Genomic DNA, 23,196 nt, shown 5'->3' on the forward strand with positions numbered 1-23,196 from the left:
GGGATCTCTCAGCCCTGGGGGATCTCTCAGCCCTGGGGAATCTCACAGCCCTGGGGGATCTCAGAGCTCTGGGGGGATCTCTCAGCCCTGGGGAATCTCACAGCCCTGGGGGATCTCAGCCCTGGGGGGGTCTCAGCCCTGGGGGATCTCACAGCTCTGGGGGGATCTCTCAGCCCTGGGGGATCTCAGCCCTGGGGGATCTCAGCCCTGGGGGGGTCTCAGCCCTGGGGGGATCTCAGCCCTGGGGGATCTCAGCCCTGGGGGATCTCACAGCCCTGGGGGATCTCACAGCTCTGGGGGATCTCAGCCCTGGGGGATCTCACAGCTCTGGGGGATCTCTCAGCCCTGGGGGGGTCTCACAGCCCTGGGGGGATCTCACAGCCCTGGGGGATCTCTCAGCCCTGGGGGATCTCAGCCCTGGGGGATCTCACAGCCCTGGGGGATCTCAGCCCTGGGGGGATCTCAGCCCTGGGGGATCTCAGCCCTGGGGGATCTCTCAGCCCTGGGGGATCTCAGCCCTTGGGGATCTCAGCCCTGGGGGATCTCAGCCCTGGGGGATCTCAGACCTGGGGGATCTCACAGCTCTGGGGGGATCTCAGCCCTGGGGGGGTCTCACAGCCCTGGGGGATCTCAGCCCTGGGGGATCTCAGCCCTGGGGGATCTCAGCCCTGTGGATGTGGCACTCAGGACAGGGGCACTGGGGCCGGGCAGGGCTGGGGATGGCTGGGCTGGCTGATCTGAGAGGCTTTTCCTCATTTATTGCTCTGGATGTGCTGCACAGCTCTGCTGAGAGCTCAGTGGCACGGAGCTGAGGGAAGCAGCCCAGGCAGCACGTGCAGCACCTGCACACTCCCCTGGGCTGGCTGCACTGAAATCAGCCCTTGGGTATATCCAGAGTGGGCCAGAGATGACATTTATGAGGGATTTTGGTTCAAAGGGGTTAGAATAGAGGTGCAAATACTGATAAAATATCTTCCTCGGTTTTTTCTCTCTCACAAAGCAGAATACAAATGCCACAGACTCAATTTCTATAATGTTCTGTTTTCATCTGTAAGGAGAAAATTTTCAAGCTTAGGTGCCAAAAGCAGGAAAATTAAATCTCTATTTAGACAGTTAAATAAGAGGTTCAATTTTCAAAGGCACAATACCCTGTATTCTTAATTGCTGCCAGAAGAGACTGAAACCTTACTTTACTTTTTAAAGGGTACTCTCTAAGTCTATAAAGAAAACTTTCTTATTTGTAAGCATTTCAGCAGAAAATGTCCACCAGGGAACGAAGGACAGATGTTCACTGAAAAACAACGAGCTGATTTTTCCTTTTAAAGTTCAATTCCTCGCAATAGGCAACTGAGATGGGTTCAGGAGCAGAGGAGTAACAGAAATCAAAGGGAAATCAAAGGGAAATCAAAGGGAAATCAGATGTCCCATGCCCAGCTCTTCTTCCTCTCCTCTGCACTGAGGGGCTGCACCCAAGCTAGTGCCAGTGGAAATCAGGAAATGTGGGGAAGGGTTTGGAGCTCCAGGAGAGGCTGAGGAGCTGGGCAGGGGCTGGAGAATCCCTGAGGGAGCTGGGCAGGGGCTGGAGAATCCCTGAGGGAGCTGGGCAGGGGCTGGGGAATCCCTGAGGGAGCTGGGCAGGGGCTGGAGAATCCCTGAGGGAGCTGGGCAGGGGCTGGAGAATCCCTGAGGGAGCTGGGCAGGGGCTGGAGAATCCCTGAGGGAGCTGGGCAGGGGCTGGAGAATCCCTGAGGGAGCTGGGCAGGGGCTGGAGAATCCCTGAGGGAGCTGGGCAGGGGCTGGAGAATCCCTGAGGAGCTGGGCAGGGGCTCAGCCTGGAGCAGAGGAGGCTCAGGGGGCCCTTGTGGCTCTGCACAGCTCCTGCCAGGAGGGGACAGCCGGGGGGGTCGGGCTCTGCTCCAGGGAACAGGGACAGGAGCAGAAGGAACGGCCTCAGGGGGGGCCAGGGGGGCTCAGGGTGGGCACAGCAGGAATTTCCCCATGGAAGGGGGCTCAGGCACTGGAAGTGCACAGGGCAGGGCTGGAGTGCCCAGCCCTGGGGGATTTCCCAGCCCTGTGGATGTGACACCTGGGGACAGGGGCAGGGGTGGCCCTGGCAGTGCTGGGGGTGGCTGGACTCGATGCCTCAGAGGGATTTTCCATCCTGAAGGATTCTGTCACTCCAGGTTCCAGTTTATGGCTGGGGACAGCTCCTTTAGTCCCAGTTTTAACCCCTCCCCTGCCAGCAGTTCCAGCACAGCCAGCTCTGACTCCATTGATCATTCCAGCCAGGGCAGGAGGCACCAGGGCAGGGCTGGGCATGGGGAGGGCACAGAGCCAGCAGGAGGGTGAGGCTGTGCCCACAGAGCCAGCAGGAGGGTGAGGCTGTGCCCAGAGGGCATGGGGAGGGTGAGGCTGTGCCCCACACTGGGCATGGGGAGGGCACAGAGCCTGCAGGAGGGTGAGGCTGTGCCCAGAGGGCATGGGGAGGGCACAGAGCCTGCAGGAGGGTGAGGCTGTGCCCACAGTGCCAGCAGGAGGGTGAGGCTGTGCCCAGAGGGCATGGGGAGGGTGAGGCTGTGCCCAGAGGGCATGGGGAGGGTGAGGCTGTGCCCCACACTGGGCCACACGCACGAGGGAGAAGCTTTTATGGAAATCCTCCCAAACCCCAGCAAAAGGATAAGGAAATCCCAGTTTAAATTTGCTTTCAGCTTCATTCCTCCCCACATCCAAGGTGGCTCCTGCTGCCACCTGGTCCTGTTCCTGAGCTGAGCACATCCCAGGGTTCCCCAGGTTTTAGCTGTGTAATTCTGTTTTACCCAGCCCTTGCTCTAAGGGTGATCTCCTTAGCCTCAGGGCAGGCAGGGAGGTCTCCAAGCAGACAGGAATGGGCTCACAGTGCAAGCCTCAGGATGTGACCTTGGCCAGACCAAGGCAGGAGAGGCTGTGGATTGGGTCTGGTGCTGAACACTCCCCATCACTCCTCCCCACACGCCAGACCCAAGATTAACACTGACAGGAGATCAGCTGCTCTGAGATAACTTAATGCAGGCTGCAAGGGCTGCCAGGGTCGGAAAGCAAACCAAAATACAACCCATAATTCTGAGGGGAAATGGGGATTTGTCACGAGGCGCTGAAAAACAGCCTGGTGCTGGAATGAGGAAGGCTGTGTGGAGAGGAGCTGTCATCTCCTGATGGGTGCCCTTCGTCCCCCTGTCCTTCCAGCAGAGCTCGGGGACGTTCCAGGGTCACCCTGCAGGCACAAACAGGGCTCTGCTCCCAGAGCTGCCCCTCAGCCAAGCACCCCAAAGAAAAACAGGCGTGGGAAGCAAAGGCTCAGGCTTTGCAGGAGGGTGCCCCAGCAGGGCAGGTGACTCCTGGCCCCAGCTGTGTTCCGTGCTGCCCTCAGAGGATGGTTCCAGTGTGGCTGATGCTGTGCAAACAGGAGAAATCTCGTGTTCAGAAAGGCTCAAGGGCGCCAAGCCCACCTTTCAGGGGGAGAGTTGTTGGAGCAGCTGCAGTTCCTGGGAGCACAAACAGGTTGGTGCTGCTGTGTCACTGTTTCCATAACACCAGGGCTGCTCTCCAGCACCTGGTGCCTCCCCTAACTCCCGGGGATGAGCCGGGGCTCGCTGGCTGCTGCGTTGGGAGGGGTGGGAGTGCACTGGGGACACTGAACTCTGTGCCCCCGAGGATGCTCCTGCATCACAGGGCAATGATGGCAAAGCTCAGCCATGAACCACGGGCACCTGGACAGTGCAGCAGGACACAGGCTGCTCTCCAGGTCAGCAGGGGAAGTTTAGAAATGAGAACAATATCCCCTTGTTATTAACAAAAGGAGGAGGGAAGGAAAGCATTTCAGCAATAAAAAAATCAGTCTCTGGTTTATTTAAAAAAATACTAAAACAATGAGCTGCAAATGGGGAATCCAGAAAACTCCTTTGATAAATGTCAGTACTTTTAAATTAGGACAAAGGAATTTAAAAAATGGAGGCTTATGTTTAATTCACTTGAAAGCAAATTAAAGGGTTCAGCTTATGGATGAAAGAGAAAATTAGGTTATTTTTTTCCCTGAGAGTTACCAAGGCTACTGCAGCCCAGAGAAAGCCACCCAGCTTGGCGAGCTGCTGTTGACAGGGCTGTTTGCACATCTCAAGTGGCTTTAGGAGAAGTGGTTCCATCTCAGGAACTGGGAGCTGGACCAGACACGGTGTCACACCCTGGCAGGACAGCACGTTGGGTCTGGCTAACCCAGGGATGTGTCCCAAATAATCCTTCCTCCTCCTCCCTTCACAGGGCTGATGAGCAGGAAGCCTCCAGCAGCGGGCTGTTTGGTTTTTCAGGGGCTCAGGTGCTTTACAGCACAGCCTGCACCTGGGCCTGGTGCCTCCAGCACCTCCCTGTGACCAGAAATGCTGCCCCAGCCCCCGAGTGCCCATGGCCAGTTCATCCTGCCAGGCTCACTGGGAATTCCATCCGGCAGAGAAAGGGTTTATGGAGTGCCCCTTGCAAGGAAACTTTGTGACTTCAGGTGCTGAGCTGTTTCATCCTGTTCTGCTCATCCTTGAGCTCTTCTTGAGACACTCAGCTCCTGCTACACTTCATGGAGGTTTTGCATTAGAGCCCAAGTTCCATCTTGGGAGCCAGAATTGTTATGGCAAATCCAAACAAATCAGTTGTTCAAGGCCAGGCTGGAGGGGCTGGGAGCACTCTGGGCCACTGTCAGGGGTGGAACTGGATGGGCTTTAAGGGCCCTGCCACCCTAAACCATTCCATGAATCCACAATTCTCATTTCTCAGCACATTTTCTTTCTCAGTGCACTTTGCTTTTCCCACCCTCCTCAGTGGTTCCTGAAAACCAGAAAACAAAGTTGTCACACTGATTTTTTTCCGAGGGATCTTACGGACACCAAGGCAAACACACAGCTGGGTATCAGCCACGATTCCTCCTTCATTTCTGGACAGTGTCTGTCCAGCTCCCCTTGTTTCCTTTGGAGGGGTCCCCCGAATGAATATACAAAGATTACAGGGAGATTGGGGTCATCACATCACTCAAATTCCCTTTTCCGTTTGGAAACATCAAAATTATTGCAAGCAGTGGAAAGCCAAACCTGCTTGGCAAAGAGTTTGCACACCCTACAGGTGCTGAGACCCTGCAGGGTCCTTGGGAGAATGAAGATATTCCTGAAAAGTCTCACAGTCACTGGGGTTTGCTCTGGTTGGATCCTAAATGCTAACGAGCAGCCCTCCTCCTCTCCTGCCCGTCCAGTTTCAGAGGCTGGAGAGTTCCAGAAGCTCAGCAACGAGAGGGTCCCACAAGAACACATCTGAAAGCAATAAGGAGGAGCCAGAGGAAAAGTTCCTGAGCACAACCCCCCAGGTTTCAGTTCACAGCTCCTGCACCCCAAACAGCTGACAGGCTGAGCCAGGAGCCTCCTCCTGCCCCTCCTTCAGTCAGGAGCAACCACCTGGCCAGAGAGGGGCTGCACATCAGGGGAGCTGCAGCCCGAGCAGCAGCAGGGGTGCAGGTGCCAGAGGGGGATGCAGGTCCCAGAGGGGGATGCAGGTGCCAGCAGGGGGATGCAGGTGCCAGCAGGGGGATGCAGGTGCCAGCAGGGGGATGCAGGTGCCAGGGGGGGATGCAGGTGCCAGGGGGGGATGCAGGTGCCAGAGGGGGATGCAGGTGCCAGGAGCAGGAGGGGATGCAGGTGCCAGAGGGGGATGCAGGTGCCAGGAGCAGGGGATGCAGGTGCCAGAAGCAGGAGGGGATGCAGGTCCCAGCAGGGGGATGCAGGTCCCAGCAGGGGATGCAGGTGCCAGAGGGGGATGCAGGTGCCAGAGGGGGATGCAGGTCCCAGAGGGGGATGCAGGTGCCAGGGGGGGATGCAGGTGCCAGCAGGGGGATGCAGGTGCCAGAGGGGGATGCAGGTGCCAGCAGGGGGATGCAGGTGCCAGGAGCAGGGGATGCAGGTGCCAGAGGGGGATGCAGGTGCCAGAGGGGGATGCAGGTGCCAGAGGGGGATGCAGGTGCCAGGAGCAGGAGGGGATGCAGGTCCCAGCAGGGGATGCAGGTTGCAGCAGGGGATGCAGGTGCCAGCAGGGGATGCAGGTTGCAGCAGGGGATGCAGGTGCCAGGAGCAGGAGGGGATGCAGGTCCCAGCAGGGGATGCAGGTCCCAGCAGGGGAGGCAGGTGCCAGGAGCAGGAGGGGATGCAGGTCCCAGCAGCTTCTCCAGCTCAGGAGAGGGTGGCTGCTCTCACAGTGACCTCCCCACCCATGGAAAGTGGCACTGCAGCTCTCCTGCCTTGCTCCCACGGCTGCTTTGGGAGTTGGAGCCATCTCTGGCCCTGGGACTGTGCATGGCAGGGTCCTGCACAGCACCCTGACTGTGGAACACACTCCAAAGGTGTCCTCGTTTCCAGTGGGACCAGTTCCACAAATGCATTTCTTTTAATCAGCATATTTGCTGTGCTTTCTCTGCCCAGTGATTTCTCCACGGACCTACCCAAACAATCCTTTCTTTCACTGCCTCTGCTAAATCTGCTGTCTGGAGCTCTGGGGAGCAGCTTTTTGGGATAGGTCGAACAGCAGCAACAATGGGATGTTTTTCCAGCTGGCTGAACAATACCTTGACTTATTTGCACAGAAAGGGAGCAGGTGACTTTCAGGGGGTGGGAGGAGTGCCTTCACTGCCCCACTGATGGAAGGAGTGCCTTCACTGCCCCACTGATGGAAGGAGTGCCTTCACTGCCCCCACTCATGGAAGGAGTGCCTTCACTGCCCCACTCATGGAAGGAGTGCCTGTACTGCCCCACTGATGGAAGGAGTGCCTTTACTGCCCCACTGATGGAAGGAGTGCCTTCACTGCCCCACTGATGGAAGGAGTGCCTTTACTGCCCCACTCATGGAAGGAGTGCCTTTACTGCCCCACTGGAGGAAGGAGTGCCCTTACTGCCCCACTCATGGAAGGAGTGCCTTCACTGCCCCACTGGAGGAAGGAGTGCCTTTACTGCCCCAATGATGGAAGGAGTGCCTTCACTGCCCCACTGATGGAAGGAGTGCCTTCACTGCCCCACTGATGGAAGGAGTGCCTTCACTGCCCCACTGATGGAAGGAGTGCCTTCACTGCCCCACTGGAGGAAGGAGTGCCTTCACTGCCCCACTCATGGAAGGAGTGCCTTCACTGCCCTGCACTCATCCCAGCACGCCCCAGCGAGGAGGGGAGAGCCAGCTCTGATGGACGAGGCTGCAGGGAACAATGGTTCCTCTCTCCCCACGGGATCTGTAGGATCTTTTCTGGGCAGCTTTTCCCAGTGCAGCTCTTGTCTGTCCTGGCTGTCCCACGAGTAATTACAGGAGGCAGGAAATGCCTCCCTGGTGGGATGGCCAGTGGGGGTTGTCTGTGCCTGCACTTTCCACATCCCCAAACCCCCATTTTTTTATTTCCTCTTCAGACTTAGGAAGAAATGATGCTTTCATAGCACTGATTCCTTGGCAGCTTCCCCTTGTCCGGGGGGAGGACCAAGCCTCAGCCCAAGGGGTGGCACCAAGGCAGCCTCCAGCTGCTCCTCTGGCTGCAGCTGTGAGGATGCAGAATTTCCTGCAGCTCCCCTGGTTTGACCAAAAGGAAGGATTTCCTGCTGCTCAGACCTCAGAGGGGGACACGGCAGAGCCAGGGAAAGCAAGTCCTCACATGGCAGCTCCCGAGCGAGGTGGGACTGAGCTAAACCCACCCTTGGTGTGATGGGGCTCAGGACACCCCTTTGGTCCAAGAGCACCAGAACTCCTCATTCCTGAGGAAGACATTCTCCAAGAAAAATATTTTTTTTTTGTTTGTTAAAAATCCCACTAAAACTCACATATGTTCCAAAGACTTTTTTTTTCCCTGGACAAACAGCCACTTCAAAAATAGAACACTGAAAAAGAATCTGCAAAATAATTAAAACTAATAATAAGCAGAAAAATCCAATCATTTCTCCAGTTTCCCAGTCGATGTTTCAACTGCAGCTCAGTGCAATTTCATCTTGAAATTTGCTTAAACATAATCATACTGTTCCTAAAGAAATCAAAAAACCCAGCTCCAGAGCAATGTTTTTTACTCCAAATGAGGCTTTATTAACACTTTCTTTTTCCCCACTGAGTAGCTCAGGAAATGCTCATTTTGGGTGTGAAATACAGTTGCTAGAGACATTCATGTATTTACAAGTTTTCAATTCTGGCAGAGGACTGGGAAACCTGTTAAATGGATAGTTCCAGACTGGAACATGGTGGAAGCTTTCAAAAGGAGAGGAAGGCCGGGGAGGAAGGCCAAGGATCACACTTTCCTTTTGATTTGCCAAGTGGGAAGAAAAAAAAGGAAAAAGGAAAATAAAAAGTACTTTCTTGACTTTTTCTGTTTGATATATAACACCTACAGATGGCTGTATGAATTATTTCCCTTCTCTGTTTTACTCCTGAAAAATAAAAGCGTGCAGTTCTTGCAGGAAGGATTAATGAGGTGATGCCACGAGGAAATGCAAGTTAAGAACCCTGAACAGCTCCAGCGGAAAAAAAAAAACTTCCCAGAGCATTTAAATATCTGTTCATGAAAAGATCTGAGCCAGCAGTGGGAAAAAGCTCTCTCTGCAAATATCCAAAAGTAGTGCCAGGGGGAAAAGTGTCCTGGTCATCCCCTGAGTCATCCAGGGAGCCAGGGAAGGTTTGGGAAGGTTTGGGAAGGGAAGGTTAGGGAAGGTTAGGGAAGGGAAGGTTAGGGAAGGGAAGGGAAGGGAAGGGAAGGGAAGGGAAGGGAAGGGAAGGGAAGGGAAGGGAAGGGAAGGGAAGGGAAGGGAAGGGAAGGGAAGGGAAGGGAAGGGAAGGGAAGGGAAGGGAAGGGAAGGGAAGGGAAGGGAAGGGAAGGGAAGGGAAGGGAAGGGAAGGGAAGGGAAGGGAAGGGAAGGGAAGGGAAGGGAAGGGAAGGGAAGGGAAGGGAAGGGAAGGGAAGGGAAGGGAAGGGAAGGGAAGGGAAGGGAAGGGAAGGTTTGGGAAGGGAAGGGAAGGGAAGGGAAGGGAAGGGAAGGGAAGGGAAGGGAAGGGAAGGGAAGGGAAGGGAAGGGAAGGGAAGGGAAGGGAAGGGAAGGGAAGGGAAGGGAAGGGAAGGGAAGGGAAGGGAAGGGAAGGGAAGGGAAGGGAAGGGAAGGGAAGGGAAGGGAAGGGAAGGGAAGGGAAGGGAAGGGAAGGGAAGGGAAGGGAAGGGAAGGGGGGCTGTGTAGGAGCAGGAGGTGGCTGAGCAGAGCACACTGGCTCAGAACAAGGCTGCCCCTGCTCCATGGGTCAGTTAATTACTGGGGAACCTGAAGATGTCACTTCACGTTTTGTGTCTCAGGTTCTCCATGCATGAAATGGAGGCAGTGAGAAATGAGGCTCACTCACCATCATAAGGATGAAGGAGCCAGGCTCTGCTCCCTGAACCAGGGTCACTTGCTGGGCCCTGGGGATCAGGGCTGGGGGAAGCACCAGGGAATGATGGCGAGGGACCAGGGCACCAGGGTGAGGGAGGTGTGGGGAGCTGGATGGGAACTCATGGACGCACATCACCCGAATGTACAGAGGGTTTTGGAGGAGAACTGGGAGGTCATCACCTGTCAGGGGAATTTGGAAGGTGCCGTGGCCGGGAGGGGGGTAGGACGTGGCCCAAGCGTTCAGGGCAGTGTCACTGCCAGCAACGGCCGGGAGCAGGACACATCTCCAGTGCCATGAGGCCGGGGCTTCCATCCGAACGGGAGGGCTGGGAGGAGGGGGGAGATGCCGGGACCCTCCAGGAGGGCAGCGGGCGAGGCAGAAGCCAGCCCGGGGCTTGCAGGGTGGCAGGGCCATGCCCAAGGCACGGCTGCAGGAAATGAGCGAGAGAACCCCCGCCGGAGCCGGGATGCGGGGCCGGGGATGCGGGGCCGCGGAGGAGGAGGAGGAGGAGGAGGAGGAGGAGGAGGAGGAGGAGGAGGAGGAGGAGCGGGGGCCGGGCCCCAAGCCCCTCCCCAGGGCCGCGGCGGGCGGGGGCGGCCCGGGGAAGGCAGCGAGGCTGCCCCGGCGCTCGGGCACGGGGAGCTGCGCCCGCCGCGAGTTCCGTGCTGAGAGAGGAGGAGAAAACAAACATAAAAACACACCACAAAGGAAAAAAACAAACAAACAAAAACAAAGGAAAAAATCGTAATAAGAAGAAAGGAAAATTAACTAATCCATACGCATAAAATCCCCGTGGCCATCCCGGGAGCGGAGCATGGCGCGGGGGGCGTTCGGCAGCCCGCGGGGCCCGGCGCGGCCGCGGGCATGACCCGGGCCCGGAGCGGGGCCGGGGCCGGGGCCGCGCTCGGGCCGGGGGGGCCGGGCCGGGCCGCGGGGCCGCCCCCCTCCCTCCGCCCTGCCCAGCCCTCCGCGCATCCTCCGGCACCGCCGAGCCGCGCCGAGCCGCGCCGGGCCGGGCCGGGGGTCCGCGCCGAGCCCAGCGGGAGGATGAGGGGCATCCTCTGCTTCTGCACCCTGATCCTCCTGGGTGAGTAGCGCGGCGCGGGGCAGCGGGGCACAACTTTCTGCCGGGCTCGCTTGGGGGGCATTTCGGGCACCCCCGGGCAGGGGGGTCTCCGCTCCCCAGCGCTCCGGGAGCGGCGATGAGCCCGGCCGGCACCACCGAGGCCGGGCTGGGCGCGCTTGGAGCCGCCCGGGCTCGCGGAAGGTGTCGCTGCCCGTGGCAGGGGTGTCGGAACGAGATGCTCGGGAAGGTCCTTTCCAGCCCGAACCGTTCCGCGACTCCGTGCTCATCCATCGGCTTTCTGTTGCCTCCTCTGCCCTGGACCCGAGCTGGGCTCGCTGCTGTCCTTTCGGATGGCCCTGCTCGCCGCGGAGATGCCCGGAGCGCCTCTCGGGGCACAGGGCTCGGAGGGGCTGTGCGGGGAGGGGGAGGCGGGTTCTGCACGGCGCCGGGAATGCCCCGGTGGTGCCGGGGTTTGGGGCAGTGTGTGCGGGGTGGCAGCCCCAGCTCTGTCACCGCTCTGTCACCTCTCTGTCACAGCCCGAGCGAGCCGCGCGTCCGCCGGGCTGCGCTCGGGGGTCCCTGCTGAGATTCCCTGACACCCCCCGAAGCCAGCCGTGCTCAGGGCTTTGTTCTTGCACCGAGAGCAGGGAGTGAGCACCCCAGATGTTCTCCCCACCCTGTGGCAGCCCTGGTCCCCTGGCGTGGCTGGCAGCCGCGGGGTCCGCGGGGCTGTGGCTGCGGCTCCCGCGCTTTCAGCATCCCGCTCGCATCCTCCCTCCGCTCAGCCCGGAGCGGCCGCGTCTCCTGCGCGATCCCCGGGGCTCCCGCGGCCCTGGGAGGACGGGAACGGGGGTGAGGGGCTGCAGCCTCCGGCCGCGGCTGACGACTGCCCGGGTGCCACCCCGGCTCCTCCCCTTGGGGCATTTTGTCCCCTCCCTGTGCTCCTTTGAGGCACCAAAGCCAACACTGAGCCCGTGTCTAGGAAGGGCTGGGGGGAGGCTGCGAATAGGATGCGCCTGTTCTTTTCGAGTGCCACTGCAGGAGGAAAAGGTCTTGGGGTGACTGCAAGTGGCTGGGACATCGTGGGGCGCCCGGCATTCGATCCCGCTGGAGCCCCGCTCCTGGGGAGAGCCGAGCTCTGGTCAGGACCGAGCTCCGGGCAGGATAGAGAGCTCCGGGCAGGACCGAGCTCCGGGCAGGATAGAGAGCTCCGGGCAGGATAGAGAGCTCCGGGCAGGACCGAGCCCCTGGCAGGACCGAGCTCCGGGCAGGATAGAGAGCTCCGGGCGGGATAGAGAGCTCCGGGCAGGATAGAGAGCTCCGGGCAGGACCGAGCTCCGGGCAGGATAGAGAGCTCCGGGCAGGACCGAGCTCCGGGCAGGACCGAGCTCCGGCAGGACCGAGCTGTAGTCAGGACCGAGCCCCTGGCAGGACCGATCCCCTGGGCAGGACCGAGCTCCGGGCAGGACCGAGCTCCGGGCGGGACCGAGCTCCGGGCAGGATAGAGAGCTCCGGGCAGGATAGAGAGCTCCGGGCAGGACCGAGCCCCTGGCAGGACCGAGCCCCTGGGCAGGACCGAGCCCCTGGGCAGGACCGAGCCCCTGGGCAGGACCGAGCCCCTGGGCAGGACCGAGCTCCGGGCGGGACCGAGCGCGTTCTCCCGCGGGGGGAGGCTCTGCCGGAGCTCCAGGTGATTCCCCGTGCCGGCTCTCCCTGTCACTAGATGTCAGCAGCAGCAACTCTTCCAAGTCCCAGAGGTGGGGATGGGGACAAATCCGACCCCCAGGAGGGCCCGGCCGTGTTCAGCAGGGCCCGCTCTGCTCCGGGGCTGGGAGTGCCGGGAGCACGGCACGGCACGGCACGGCCGGGATGGCCGCTCCTCCATCCCGGGGCAGGGGCTGTGCCCGGGCTGGGTGGGCTCAGCCTCCCCCAGGGCTGCAGCTTTTCCCTGGGGCTCTCGGGGCTCGGGTGCGAGTCCCGGTCTCGGCAGGATCCGTTTTCCAAGCGGCTCGGATCGGCTGCCTCATTGATTGACTGCCTGATTGACTGGCTGGTGGGCTGATCGATTTCTCTAGAGAAAGTGGGCTTAGAGAAAAGAGCAAATGGCCAGTCCCATTGTCGGCAGTGCCACTGGGAATAGGGGACACGTGTTGGGGACACACTTGTCACCTCTGCTCCAAGCCAGAGCAAAGCCATCAGCTGCTGTTCACCCTTTGCCCTTCTGGCCCAGGGGAACCTTTTCACCCCTGCAGGCACAGCACCACCCCAGCAGATGCTCCTGGACACCCTCAGCCTTTTCCCGAGGTATTTCTGGGATGTTTGTGTTGTGGATGGACACGGAGATGTGCGTGGGATCCCCTGCAGGGGTCCAGGGTGCAGGGCTGGAGAGGGAAGGGACGAGCCTGGTAATTCCCAGCTCCATCCCAGTGGGCTGCAGTGTGTCCCCTGTGGCATTTTTGGGATGATCCTGGCTGCAGGAGGCAGCTCTTGGTGAGATCTGGGCTCTCCTGATGGCAGTGTCACCACGGGCAGCCTGGATGGAGATCCCAGCTTCCTGCTGGCACAAGCACACAGCATGGCCCGGAGCAGGCAGCATGCAGAACTGAAGAGTGGTTTTATTTTCTCAGCTGCTTTTCAGCCAGATCAGCTCCCTGAGCTGTCCCCCAGCAGCCACACTGATGGCAGTGTGAGGGCAGAGCAGGAGCACAGTGCCACCCCTGAGGAGGAGGGACATGGCTTGGGGCAAGCTCGTGGCTGCTGGAGTGTCCCCTGTATTTATCTGAAGAGAAATCCCACTCACGGGGCTGTGCTGAGGCTTTCAGGAAGACTTTATGGAAAATCAGGGCTCCAGGCAGCACTGACAGCGTTCCATGTAAAGGCTGTAATGGATTTGACAAGGACACAGGGCTACACCTGGGAGCAGCCCCCCGGGGATCCCAGAGGACACATCAGCCCCTGCCCTGACAGAACCCTGGGTGGAGCTGAGGATGGGACCTGGGCACAGCTGGAGCAGCAGATTGCTGTGGGATCCCCTGGGAGCAGGAGTCAGCTCAGCCCTGGGGCAGGGCAGGGGCCTGGGGGCTCCGGGGGGTTCCTGCAGCAGCTTTTCCTGGCTGGTCCCTGCAGGGCTCCTGGCCTGGGACTGGCACAGGCTCTGCACAGATCCCCTCAAACACCTGCAGGGCTCCTGGCCTGGGACTGGCACAGGCTCTGCACAGATCCCCTCAAACACCTGCAGGGCTCCTGGCCTGGGACTGGCACAGGCTCTGCACAGATCCCCTCAAACACAGAATCGTCTGGCCAATTTTCACCTGGTTTGGGAACTCAGAGCCCAGGGAAAAGCAGAAAAAATCTCTTGAAAAATGCATCTGTGTGTGTGAGAGAGGGAAACTCTCCTTAAATGAGTGGCTTTGTCAGTTCTGACAGGAGCAATCCGTTATTTGCATCAACAGGAATATGATATTTATGTCTGTCCATGTTGGTGCAGAGGAGAAATAAAACTTCTCCCTCCACAGGCTGCCCAAAAATGCTCTGCAGATTCCTCTGCGAGGACCTTACCACACCCAGAAAATATTTTTTCCAGAGCTCTGGAGCCTGAAATAGTAATTATTGCTGGGTAAAAATTAGTACTACTTAAGGCTAATAATTAGTATGAATTACTGTGAATAGCATTTTATTTTGCTTTTGGAGACAGAAATGTCTTCCCTGCTCTCCCGGCAATTTTCACAGATGATTTCTATTGTGCCTGAAATTCCCTTCATCATTTTCACACAAGACTTGTTCATTTCTATAACTTTACACTTGGCCATTTTAAAACATGACTTCTTATGTCTCTAAAGTTTGCCACCTTTTGATAAAAATACCCTGCTACCAAGATATTCATGATTTCTTTTTCCCTCTAGTGGACTTTATATTCCTTTTGCTTCCTTAAAAAAAATATAAATGACCTCTTTCTTCTCAACCCAAAAGTGAGAGAGGACAAATTGAAAGGTAGTTCTCCTGCTAGAAAATTTTTTCAGAAGAACACATTTCACTGAAAAAAAGGAACAAAACTATGGCAAGCTTGTTCCTGTCAGTCTTCAGCTCAGAACAGCTCCCTTGTTCCAAAAGCCTCTGTCAGAATCCCCTCTGGTGAGAGCGGAACAGAACCCCCCTGGCAGTGCCTGGGCTCAGGGGCAGGGCTGGCAGAGCCCACCCACCTGGGTCCATCTCCCCCACCTGCAGGGCTGGCACTGCCCACCCACCTGGGTCCATCACCCCCACCTGCAGGGCTGGCACTGCCCACCCACCTGGGTCCATCTCCCCCACCTGCAGGGCTGGCACTGCCCACCCACCTGGGTCCATCTCCCCCACCTGCAGGGCTGGCACTGCCCACCCACCTGGGTCCATCTCCCCCACCTGCAGGGCTGGCACTGCCCACCCACCTGGGTCCCTTGGCTCCATCCCTGCTGGGCTCTGCACTCCTGGGAAAGCAGCCTGGAACCTCCTGGCTGAGAGCCTGAGGAGGTGGTGGCAGCTGGAACCAGGGTGGTGACAGGGGGAGCCCGAGGAGGTGGTGGCAGCTGGAACCAGGGTGGTGACAGGGGGAGCCCGAGGAGGTGGTGGCAGCTGGAACCAGGGTGGGTGACAGGGGGAGCCCGAGGAGGTGGTGGCAGCTGGAACCAGGGTGGTGATTCCTCCTGCAGAAGGACAGGGAGGAGAGCCCAGCCTGTGTGGCTGGGCAGGGGTGTGGGGTGCAGGACAAGGACCCAGGGCTGCCTCACCCAGGGCAAGGAGGGTTTCCAGAGGGGAAGCCACCATTCATCCTGGGCAAGGAGGAGCTGGGGGTGCCACAAGGAAGGAAAATGAGCCTGCAGGAAGGTCCCATCCCATTTCAATCACCTGTGAGTCACCTGGGGCCTGGGCTGATAGCAGGCAATGCCACAGCTGGCTCTGGCTGAGCTGAGTGAGCTTGTGGCTGTTCAGAGAGGCTGTGGTCCTCGTGGATATTGCCAGGCATCTCCTGCATCTCACCAGAGAGTGGTGGAGGCCCCACCTCGGGAGGCATCCAAGCTGAGGCTGGATGGGGCTGTGAGCAGCCTGCCCTAGTGGAAGATGTCTCTGTTCTTGGAAAGTTCCCTTCAGCTCCAACCAGTCTGTGACTGGGAGTTTTGATTAAATGAACTTTAAAAGGTCTAATTTTTGATTAAATGAACGTTCAAAGGTCCCTTCCAACCCAAGCTGTTCTGTGGCTCTGTGGTGAGCTGGTGTCCCAGCTGCAGATCTCTTGGGGCCCTGCAGTCCCCCAGCAATGGCACATCTGTCCCTGCCCTGGGGGGGTCCTTGCTCACCCCACATCTGTGCTGCCCCCAGAGCCTGCCCATGCCCTGCCCTCTGCCCCCTGGCAGGAGCTGCTGGGCCTTGGCTCTGGCTCCTGCAGCAGGGGCTGGGAGGATGGACCACCCCAGAGACAGAACAAACCTCACTGCCCAGAGTCCTCCTGGGGAAAAGCTCTTCCCTCTGTCCTGCTGTGTCAGACAAATATTCTCCATCTCAAAACTGCTCTGGCCATGTCCTGTCACTCTCGGGTCTCACCTCCCTTCATGTGAATCCATCTCCTTCCTCCAAGGTGTCCCCTGCAAGCTCAGGGGGACCTTGTGGCTCTGCACAGCTCCTGCCAGGAGGGGACAGCCGGGGGGGTCGGGCTCTGCTCCAGGGAACAGGGACAGGAGCAGAGGGAACGGCCCCAGGGTGGGTCTGGGTGGGCACTGGGGACATTCCTCATGGAAAGGACAGGGCTGGAGTCCCCATCCCTGCAGGAATTTCACAGCCCTGTGGATGTGGCCCTTGGGGACAGGGGCAGTGGTGGCCCTGGCAGTGCTGGGGGTGGTTGGACTCAGTGGTCTTTTCCAATTTAGAGGGCTTTTCCAATTTAAATTATTCTGGGACTCCATTTTTCTCTTTCTATGCAAATCCCTCTGGAAAGCAGTTTGCCTGAGAGATGCAGTCAGAGCAGTTGTGCTGTGGCTCTGATTTATGGGATCCAGCTGGCAGAGCCTGTGTGAGGTAGCTGTCCCCTCCGAGGCTCTGGCAGAGTTATGGCAGCACTCCCCCTCTGCTGGTGACATGTGGCTCCCAGGCTGCTCTGACACTCGAGAGCAGCCAGCTGCGTTTGGAGGGGAAGGCAGTGGGACAGGTTTCTTGGTGCTTCTTCCAGGAGGAGGATCAGATTGCCCATCTTTCAAACCCCTCCACGCTCAGCCATCGCTGTGCTGCCCCACGGGGGTGGCAGGGCACTCCAACAGCTCCCGGGCTGACGGCTGTGAGTTCAGCCTCGGTGGGTTTTCCCTCCTCCCTCCTGTAACCTGCACCGTGACCAAGGAGGCAGGCTGGGTCAGCCCACGCTGCCAGGGGGATCAGCTCTCCTGTGCCTCCGGGGAGCGGGGCTGCTGTGGCTGCAGGAGGGCTGGAAGTGCCCAAGGGTGAGTTCAGCTCCAGGCAGACAGCAAGGAGCAGCTCGGGGAGCCCCTGCATGCTCTGAGGGCTCTGGAGCCTCAGAGCTGAGCTGGACCCAGCCAGTGCCCAGGACAGGTCCTGAGGGCTCCAGGGTGCCTAAAGAGGTGCTGAAGTGAACTCCATCTCTGCAAAATAATCAGGCTTTGCTTTCAGCTGTGCATCAAACGAGGCTGGCTGGTGCCTCCTGGGAAATCCCATCCTCCTCGATTAATCAGAGCCAAGGAAATACAGGGCAGCCACAGGCTCGTGGGGAGGGAGCCTTCTCTGGGAACGTGGCTGAGTTCTTGTTTTGAGCAAACACGGTGTCTGGCCACCACTCTGCAGAGTTCATGTGGTCCTGTCCGTGAGAATTTTACATAAACAGTAAATCAGTCATAAAGGGATTTGAATTTCTCAATTCATCTTCTTTTACTGTTGCAGTCTTTATTGAACACTTTGCTCTTTTTCTTTCCCCTCCTGCTGCCCAAAGTGGACCCCCCTAAGTGTCACCTCCACCTTATTTAACTGCTGCAGCCTTTATTGAACACTGTGGGGGTTTTTCCCTCTTGCTGCTCCAATTGGACCCCCCAAAAGCATCACCTGCACTGTGATGGCAACTTGAATGTCTTTGTGTCCCTTGCTCAGCCCAGGGGAAGGTGTCCCTGCCCATGGCAGGGGTGGAGCAGGAGGATGAGCTTTCAGTCCCTTCCAGACCAAACCATCCCAGGGCTCCATGGCAGAGTGCTCTGCATCCCCATCTCTGCACTCCAGCTCCAAAGGGCTGGCTGTAGATGCAGTGCTTTGTCCTGCAGCCAGCCCACCCCCCTTCCTGAGAGCTGCTCTGGTGAGGACACCCAGGAGGAGGCTCACAGCTCACCTGTGTGTGGCTCTGGGGAACAGCTTTTGGATCAGAGCACCTGCTCCCCTGTGCTGTCCCTTCCCTGTCCCCTGTGCTGTCCCTCCCCTGTCCCCTGTGCTGTCCCTCGCCCTGTCCCCTGTGCTGTCCCTTCCCTGTCCCCTGTCCCCTGTGCTGTCCCTCGCCCTGTCCCCTGTCCCCTGTGCTGTCCCTCCCCTGTCCCCTGTCCCCTGTGCTGTCCCTCCCCTGCCCGTGCCAGCTGCCCAGGGCACTCAGCACTGCTGCCCCAGCCCCTGCAGCCTGCAGGGAGGCAGCAGCTGGCTCGGCAGGGCTCTGCAGGGCTCTGCAGCTTCCCTGGATGCTGCTGAGAGCAGCTCAGGGCACCTCAGAGAGCTGTCACAGGGCTGGGGGGGACAGACCCCCTGGAACCTTCTGTGGGGAAGGCTGCAGGTGAGGACACAGTGTTGGGGTGTGAGTGGGCAGGAGAGCACACCTGCATGCTGAATCCTCGGGATGAGCCAAAGGTGAGGATGTGGTGTTGGTGTGTGGGTGTGCAGGAGAGCACACCTGCATGCTGAATCCTTGGGATGAGCCAAAGGTGAGGATGTGGTGTTGGTGTGTGGGTGTGCAGGAGAGCACACCTGCATGCTGAATCCTTGGGAAGAGCCAAAGGTGAGGATGTGGTGTTGGGGTGTGAGAGGGGAGGAGAGCACACCTGCATGCTGAATCCTTGGGATGAGCCAAAGGTGAGGATGTGGTGTTGGTGAGTGTGAGTGTGCAGGAGAGCACACCTGCATGCTGAATCCTCGGGCTGGGATGAGCCAAAGGTGAGGATGTGGTGTTGGTGTGTGAGTGGGCAGGAGAGCACACCTGCATGCTGAATCCTCGGGCTGGGATGAGCCAAAGGCATTTACCTGTTTGTGTGAGCCCTGGGTGAGGCTGAGTGTGCTGTGTCTCCTGCTGCTGAGGAGTTCACTCCTCCCTGCAAGGTTAGTTGATGTGACACGAGTTACAGCAATTTCATGGTACATTTTTCCTCCCTTCCAAGACATTTGTCTTGTTTCTTCCTCTTGGCAAGAGAACATAACCCAGCGAGGCTGCTTGAGAGACAAAGTGCTCACCCTGGGCTGCTGTCACAGGGGACACAAGAGCCCCTGGGGGAGCACAGAGCTTCCCTTCAGGGTGGGAAAAGTGCTGGAGGTCGTGGTGCTCAGAGCCCAGAAAAGCCTCCAGGGTGACAGAGGTGACAGAGGTGTCTGCCCAGGGAGCTGAGCGGTGGGTGAGGAATGCAGTGCCTTCAGAACAGACCGTGAGGGGCTCTGACACCTCTGAGCACCCCAAATTCGGGCAGGAGCTTGGGCTCACACCTTTTGCCTGCTGCCTGGCAGGAACTGCTGCAGGAAAACTGAAATGTTGCACTCTGTGATCTCAGAGGTTTTTCCTGGCCTAAAAGGTTCTGTGGCTCTGTTAATAACAGCTTTGGTTTCAAATGACCTGGAGGGAGAAGAGCCAGGTTCCCCTCGGAGGGCTGATGGGATCACTGGAGGACCTGTCAGGCTTTGGGGAATTAGCAAACCCTAAACCAGAAGAGCTGCCCTGGGAGCTCCCCAAGAGTGCTTGGGGGCCCCATCCCCTGGGAATATGCTGATTTTCCCCCTCTGGCTAGAAATCCTGTCTCCTTTTTGTGATGTTGGAAGGAAATGTCCTGAGATGAGGAACCTGCTGTAGGACACAGCTTTGGAGGCTCTGCTGCTGCTCTGGGGACTTGGCTGAGCTTGCAGTGCAGGAGCTCTCTGTCAGGGCCAGAGGACTTGGGAGCAGCAGGAAGGTTGTGAGCAGATTCTGCTCTGGGGTGGGACTGGAGGAGAAGAGGCCGTGAGGTGTCAGACAGGAGGTGCAGAGGGAGCTGCCCATGGTGACAGAATTCCCAGGAGTTCAGGAGCTGGGAGCAGGGGAAGGTCTGAGAGCCCCGAGGGCTGGACCTTGCTTCTGCCACAGGTGAGGTGACAGCTCGGGGCCATCTGTCACTGTGGGCAGGACACACATCCCAGGAGAAGCAGAGGCAGTGTCCACCTTCCTGGGGCCAGAGCAGGTGATTTACCTGCCTGTCTGGTCCTGCTCCATTCCTCCTCCCCAGGGCAGCCAGGGCAGCCCCTGATGTGTGCTGGGAAGCCTGGGGTAATTAACTGCCTGACTCCAGGGGCCCAGATCTCTGATTGAGGTCCTTAGATGCTATTGCATTTCCAGTAAGTTTTGATCATAATGGAAGGGCTGGAGCAAAAAACAAACTAACAAACAGGAATTAAAAAAAAAACCAAATAGCAAGGAGGAATCCAGTGAACTCCCCCAGAAGAGTTTAATCTGCAGGGTGAGTCTGTCCCATGGGATGAGGAATTGCAGCATGTGTCTCTGGGTCTCTCAGGTTTTGGATAATGATGCAAATTCACTGCACCCAGGTGTAAAATCAGGACATTTTTAAAGCAGGGAATTCTTGTGAGGCAGAACCAGCAGTGTTTGACCCGGGATATTTGTGTTTGTGGCCACAGCAGCCTCCAAGCTGGGATCAGGAGCAAGGTGACTTCCAGCAGCCCCTGCCTGAGCACAGAGCCCCCTGAGCTCTTGCTCTGGGCTTGGGCAGGACCGAGGGGAAGTGAAGGGCTCTGCAAACCTTGCCCCATCCCAGGGATGCACAGGAGAGGGCTCCTGCCCTGCCCTGGGACTGGGCTGCTCTGCTCAGGGCTGGCCCCAGCACCAGGGACAGCCAGGAGGGATGTAACAGCCTCGGGCAGAAGGGAAGCTGGAAAGCAGCAGCTCACTTCCCAGCAAAATACTGGGCTTTTGGTACAGTTTGACTTTCCAACAACAATGACAGATCAGGAACAGTAACACTTGAAATAAGAGATAGCAAGTGGAAAATGAAATGCTTATTAAGTATAATTCCAGGGGAAGGAAAATGAGGACTAAAATGAAGCCACAGATGTTCCTCTTCTGTTTTATCTGCCTTTATTAAGAAAACAGAAAATGGCCTTCCCAGAGGGACCTTGGGCAGGAAGAGAAATGGAATCTGTCTCTCACTTGTCCCCTGCCCACACACCAGACAGGTCCCAGGGGCTGCAGGAAATGGGTTTCATCCCACCTGGTTTTCACCTGGTCTCCTGAACTTCTCCTTTCAGCTGAGAAGCTGGCAGGCCTGGAGGGACCCTGCTCCTCTCTGCAGGCTGGTGTCACCTCCAAGGGCTTCAAAGCCAATCCCAGTGACACTTTTGGCTCTTCCCTTGGTCAGTGAGATGAACCCAGCTGGAGCCACCAGCTTCTCGTGGTTCTCCAAGGAGCAGCTGATGTGGAGGGAGAAGCCAAGGACCCATCATGTCAATCTATACAACTAAAGAAATGAAAGATAAAGAAAATGAGATGAAAACACCATTTAGTGTTTTGTTTTTCTACTGGCAAAGCCCAGATTTCCCCAAGGAACATATTTTTCCATGGTCAAAAGAGAAGGAAAGAAATCCAGTGAGAAGCTTGTGTTTCCCAGCCCTGCTGGTGGCTGGGGCTGCGTGCAGCTGGAGCCTCCCCTGGTGCTCTCAGAGCCCTCCCAGGGCCAGGGGGATCTGCTCGTGCCACTGTCAAGGTCCCTGAAGGGGTGTTGGCCATGGCCAGCCTGTCCTGTTCTGGCCCTGCTCACAAGGCAAGGACTGTTCCCAGCTGGTGTGTGGGGGTGGCAGTGAGGGAGGGCACTGTGACAGCCTGCCTGGGCACCCTGGCCTCTGGGACCTGCCCCGACCTTGCAGGGCCCAGGGGGCGAGGTCCCTGAGACCACCCTGACTGAGAGCACCACCTGCTGCTGCTCAGGAGCCCCAGACCCTGCTGGGCAACGCACCTGGCTCGTCTCCTGCAGCCCCACTTCCATCTCCCACCCCTTCTGCTGCCCCAGCCCAGGGCAGGCCTGGCTGTGGCACAGGTGACACAGGGCACTGATGGCACTGGCTGTGACACAGGGCAGTGATGGCCCTGGCTGTGACACAGGTGACACAGAGCAGTGATGGCACTGGCTGTGACACAGGTGACACAGGGCACTGATGGCACTGGCTGTGACACAGAGCAGTGATGGCCCTGGCTGTGACACAGGGCAGTGATGGCCCTGGCTGTGACACAGGTGACACAGGGCACTGATGGCACTGGCTGTGACACAGAGCAGTGATGGCCCTGGCTGTGACACAGGTGACACAGGGCAGTGATGCCTGTGAGCCCTGTGAGCCCTGTGTGAGCCCTGTTTAACCCTCTCTGAGCCCTGTTTAACCCCCTGTGAGCCCTGTGAGCCCTGTTTAACCCTCTGTGAGCCCTGTTTAACCCCCTGTGAGCCCTGTTTAACCCTCTCTGAGCCCTGTTTAACCCTGTTTAACCCCTGTGAGCCCTGTTTAACCCCTGTGAGCCCTGTTTAACCCTCTCTGAGCCCTGTTTAACCCCCTGTGAGCCCTGTGAGCCCTGTTTAACCCCTGTGAGCCCTGTGAGCCCTCTCTGAGCCCTGTTTAACCCCCTGTGAGCCCTGTTTAAACCCCTGTTTAACCCCCTGTGAGCCCTGTGAGCCCTGTTTAACCCCTGTGAGCCCTCTGTGAGCCCTCCATGCCCTCTCAGCAGGCAGAGCCTCTCCTGCCTGGCGCTGCATTGGGCACAGCCTCACGGAGCAAGGCAGGGCACAGGAGAGGTGCCCGGGGTGGGTGCCTGGCTTATCCAGAGCTGCAGAGGGAAGAAAGGCTCAGGAGAGAGGAGGAGCTCACTGTGAATCCCTGCAAGGCACGGGTGCCAGGGAGGAGGAGGATTAGTCACACTCCTGTCAGACAGGGAGGGAGGACAGGCTGCAGCAGCGGGAAGCACCGAGGGAAAAAGTTTATTAGGAGTGAAATGTTCAGGCTGTTTTTCTTTCTCATTTATAATGGAAAGAGAAATTGCAGGGTCTCAGTCTGAGTTATCCCTGAGGCTTGATGAGGTTTTTCAGGGGAGGAGTACCTGCCTGGCTGTGCAGGATCTGCAGCTCCTGGGTGCTGAACAAGGGGCCAGTGTGGCCTCGGGGACAGCAGCAGTGCCACCAGAGTTTGGAAAATGAATCCACAAACCCAGAGGCTGATGTCCAAAAGCAGACAGAGCCCTTTGGCTTTATTCCAGTAAAGGCAGAGGCCATGGGGCATCCCCTGGGGTCTCTCACATTGATGCAGGTCGCAGCCTCCTTTTTACCCCAATTTCCAGCCACATTTCCCTTCTCTCTTTCCTCATGGCTGAGGAACCTGAGAGGTTCAGGCTCCCCGATACACCTGATGCTGAAGACTTCTCAAAGATTTCCCTCTGATATTTATGTAACTCTCTAATA

At 58.0% G+C, this 23,196-nt stretch overlaps 1 protein-coding gene across 2 annotated transcripts in view; it reads left to right on the forward strand.

Moving 5' to 3' along the window:
• The first annotated feature begins 10,387 nt into the window (after positions 1-10,387).
• The window catches only part of LOC132326865 (GDNF family receptor alpha-4), a 75,198-nt gene continuing 62,389 nt past the window's right edge, over positions 10,388-23,196 (forward strand). For both annotated transcript variants that reach the window (XM_059845594.1, XM_059845595.1), the window contains exon 1: positions 10,388-10,525. In XM_059845594.1, coding sequence (XP_059701577.1) covers positions 10,486-10,525 — 40 coding nt within the window. In that variant the 5' untranslated portion in view covers positions 10,388-10,485. The remainder of the gene's footprint in view (positions 10,526-23,196) is intronic.

Source organism: Haemorhous mexicanus, chromosome 4, assembly GCF_027477595.1.
Source record: "Haemorhous mexicanus isolate bHaeMex1 chromosome 4, bHaeMex1.pri, whole genome shotgun sequence".
Taxonomy (NCBI): domain Eukaryota; kingdom Metazoa; phylum Chordata; class Aves; order Passeriformes; family Fringillidae; genus Haemorhous; species Haemorhous mexicanus.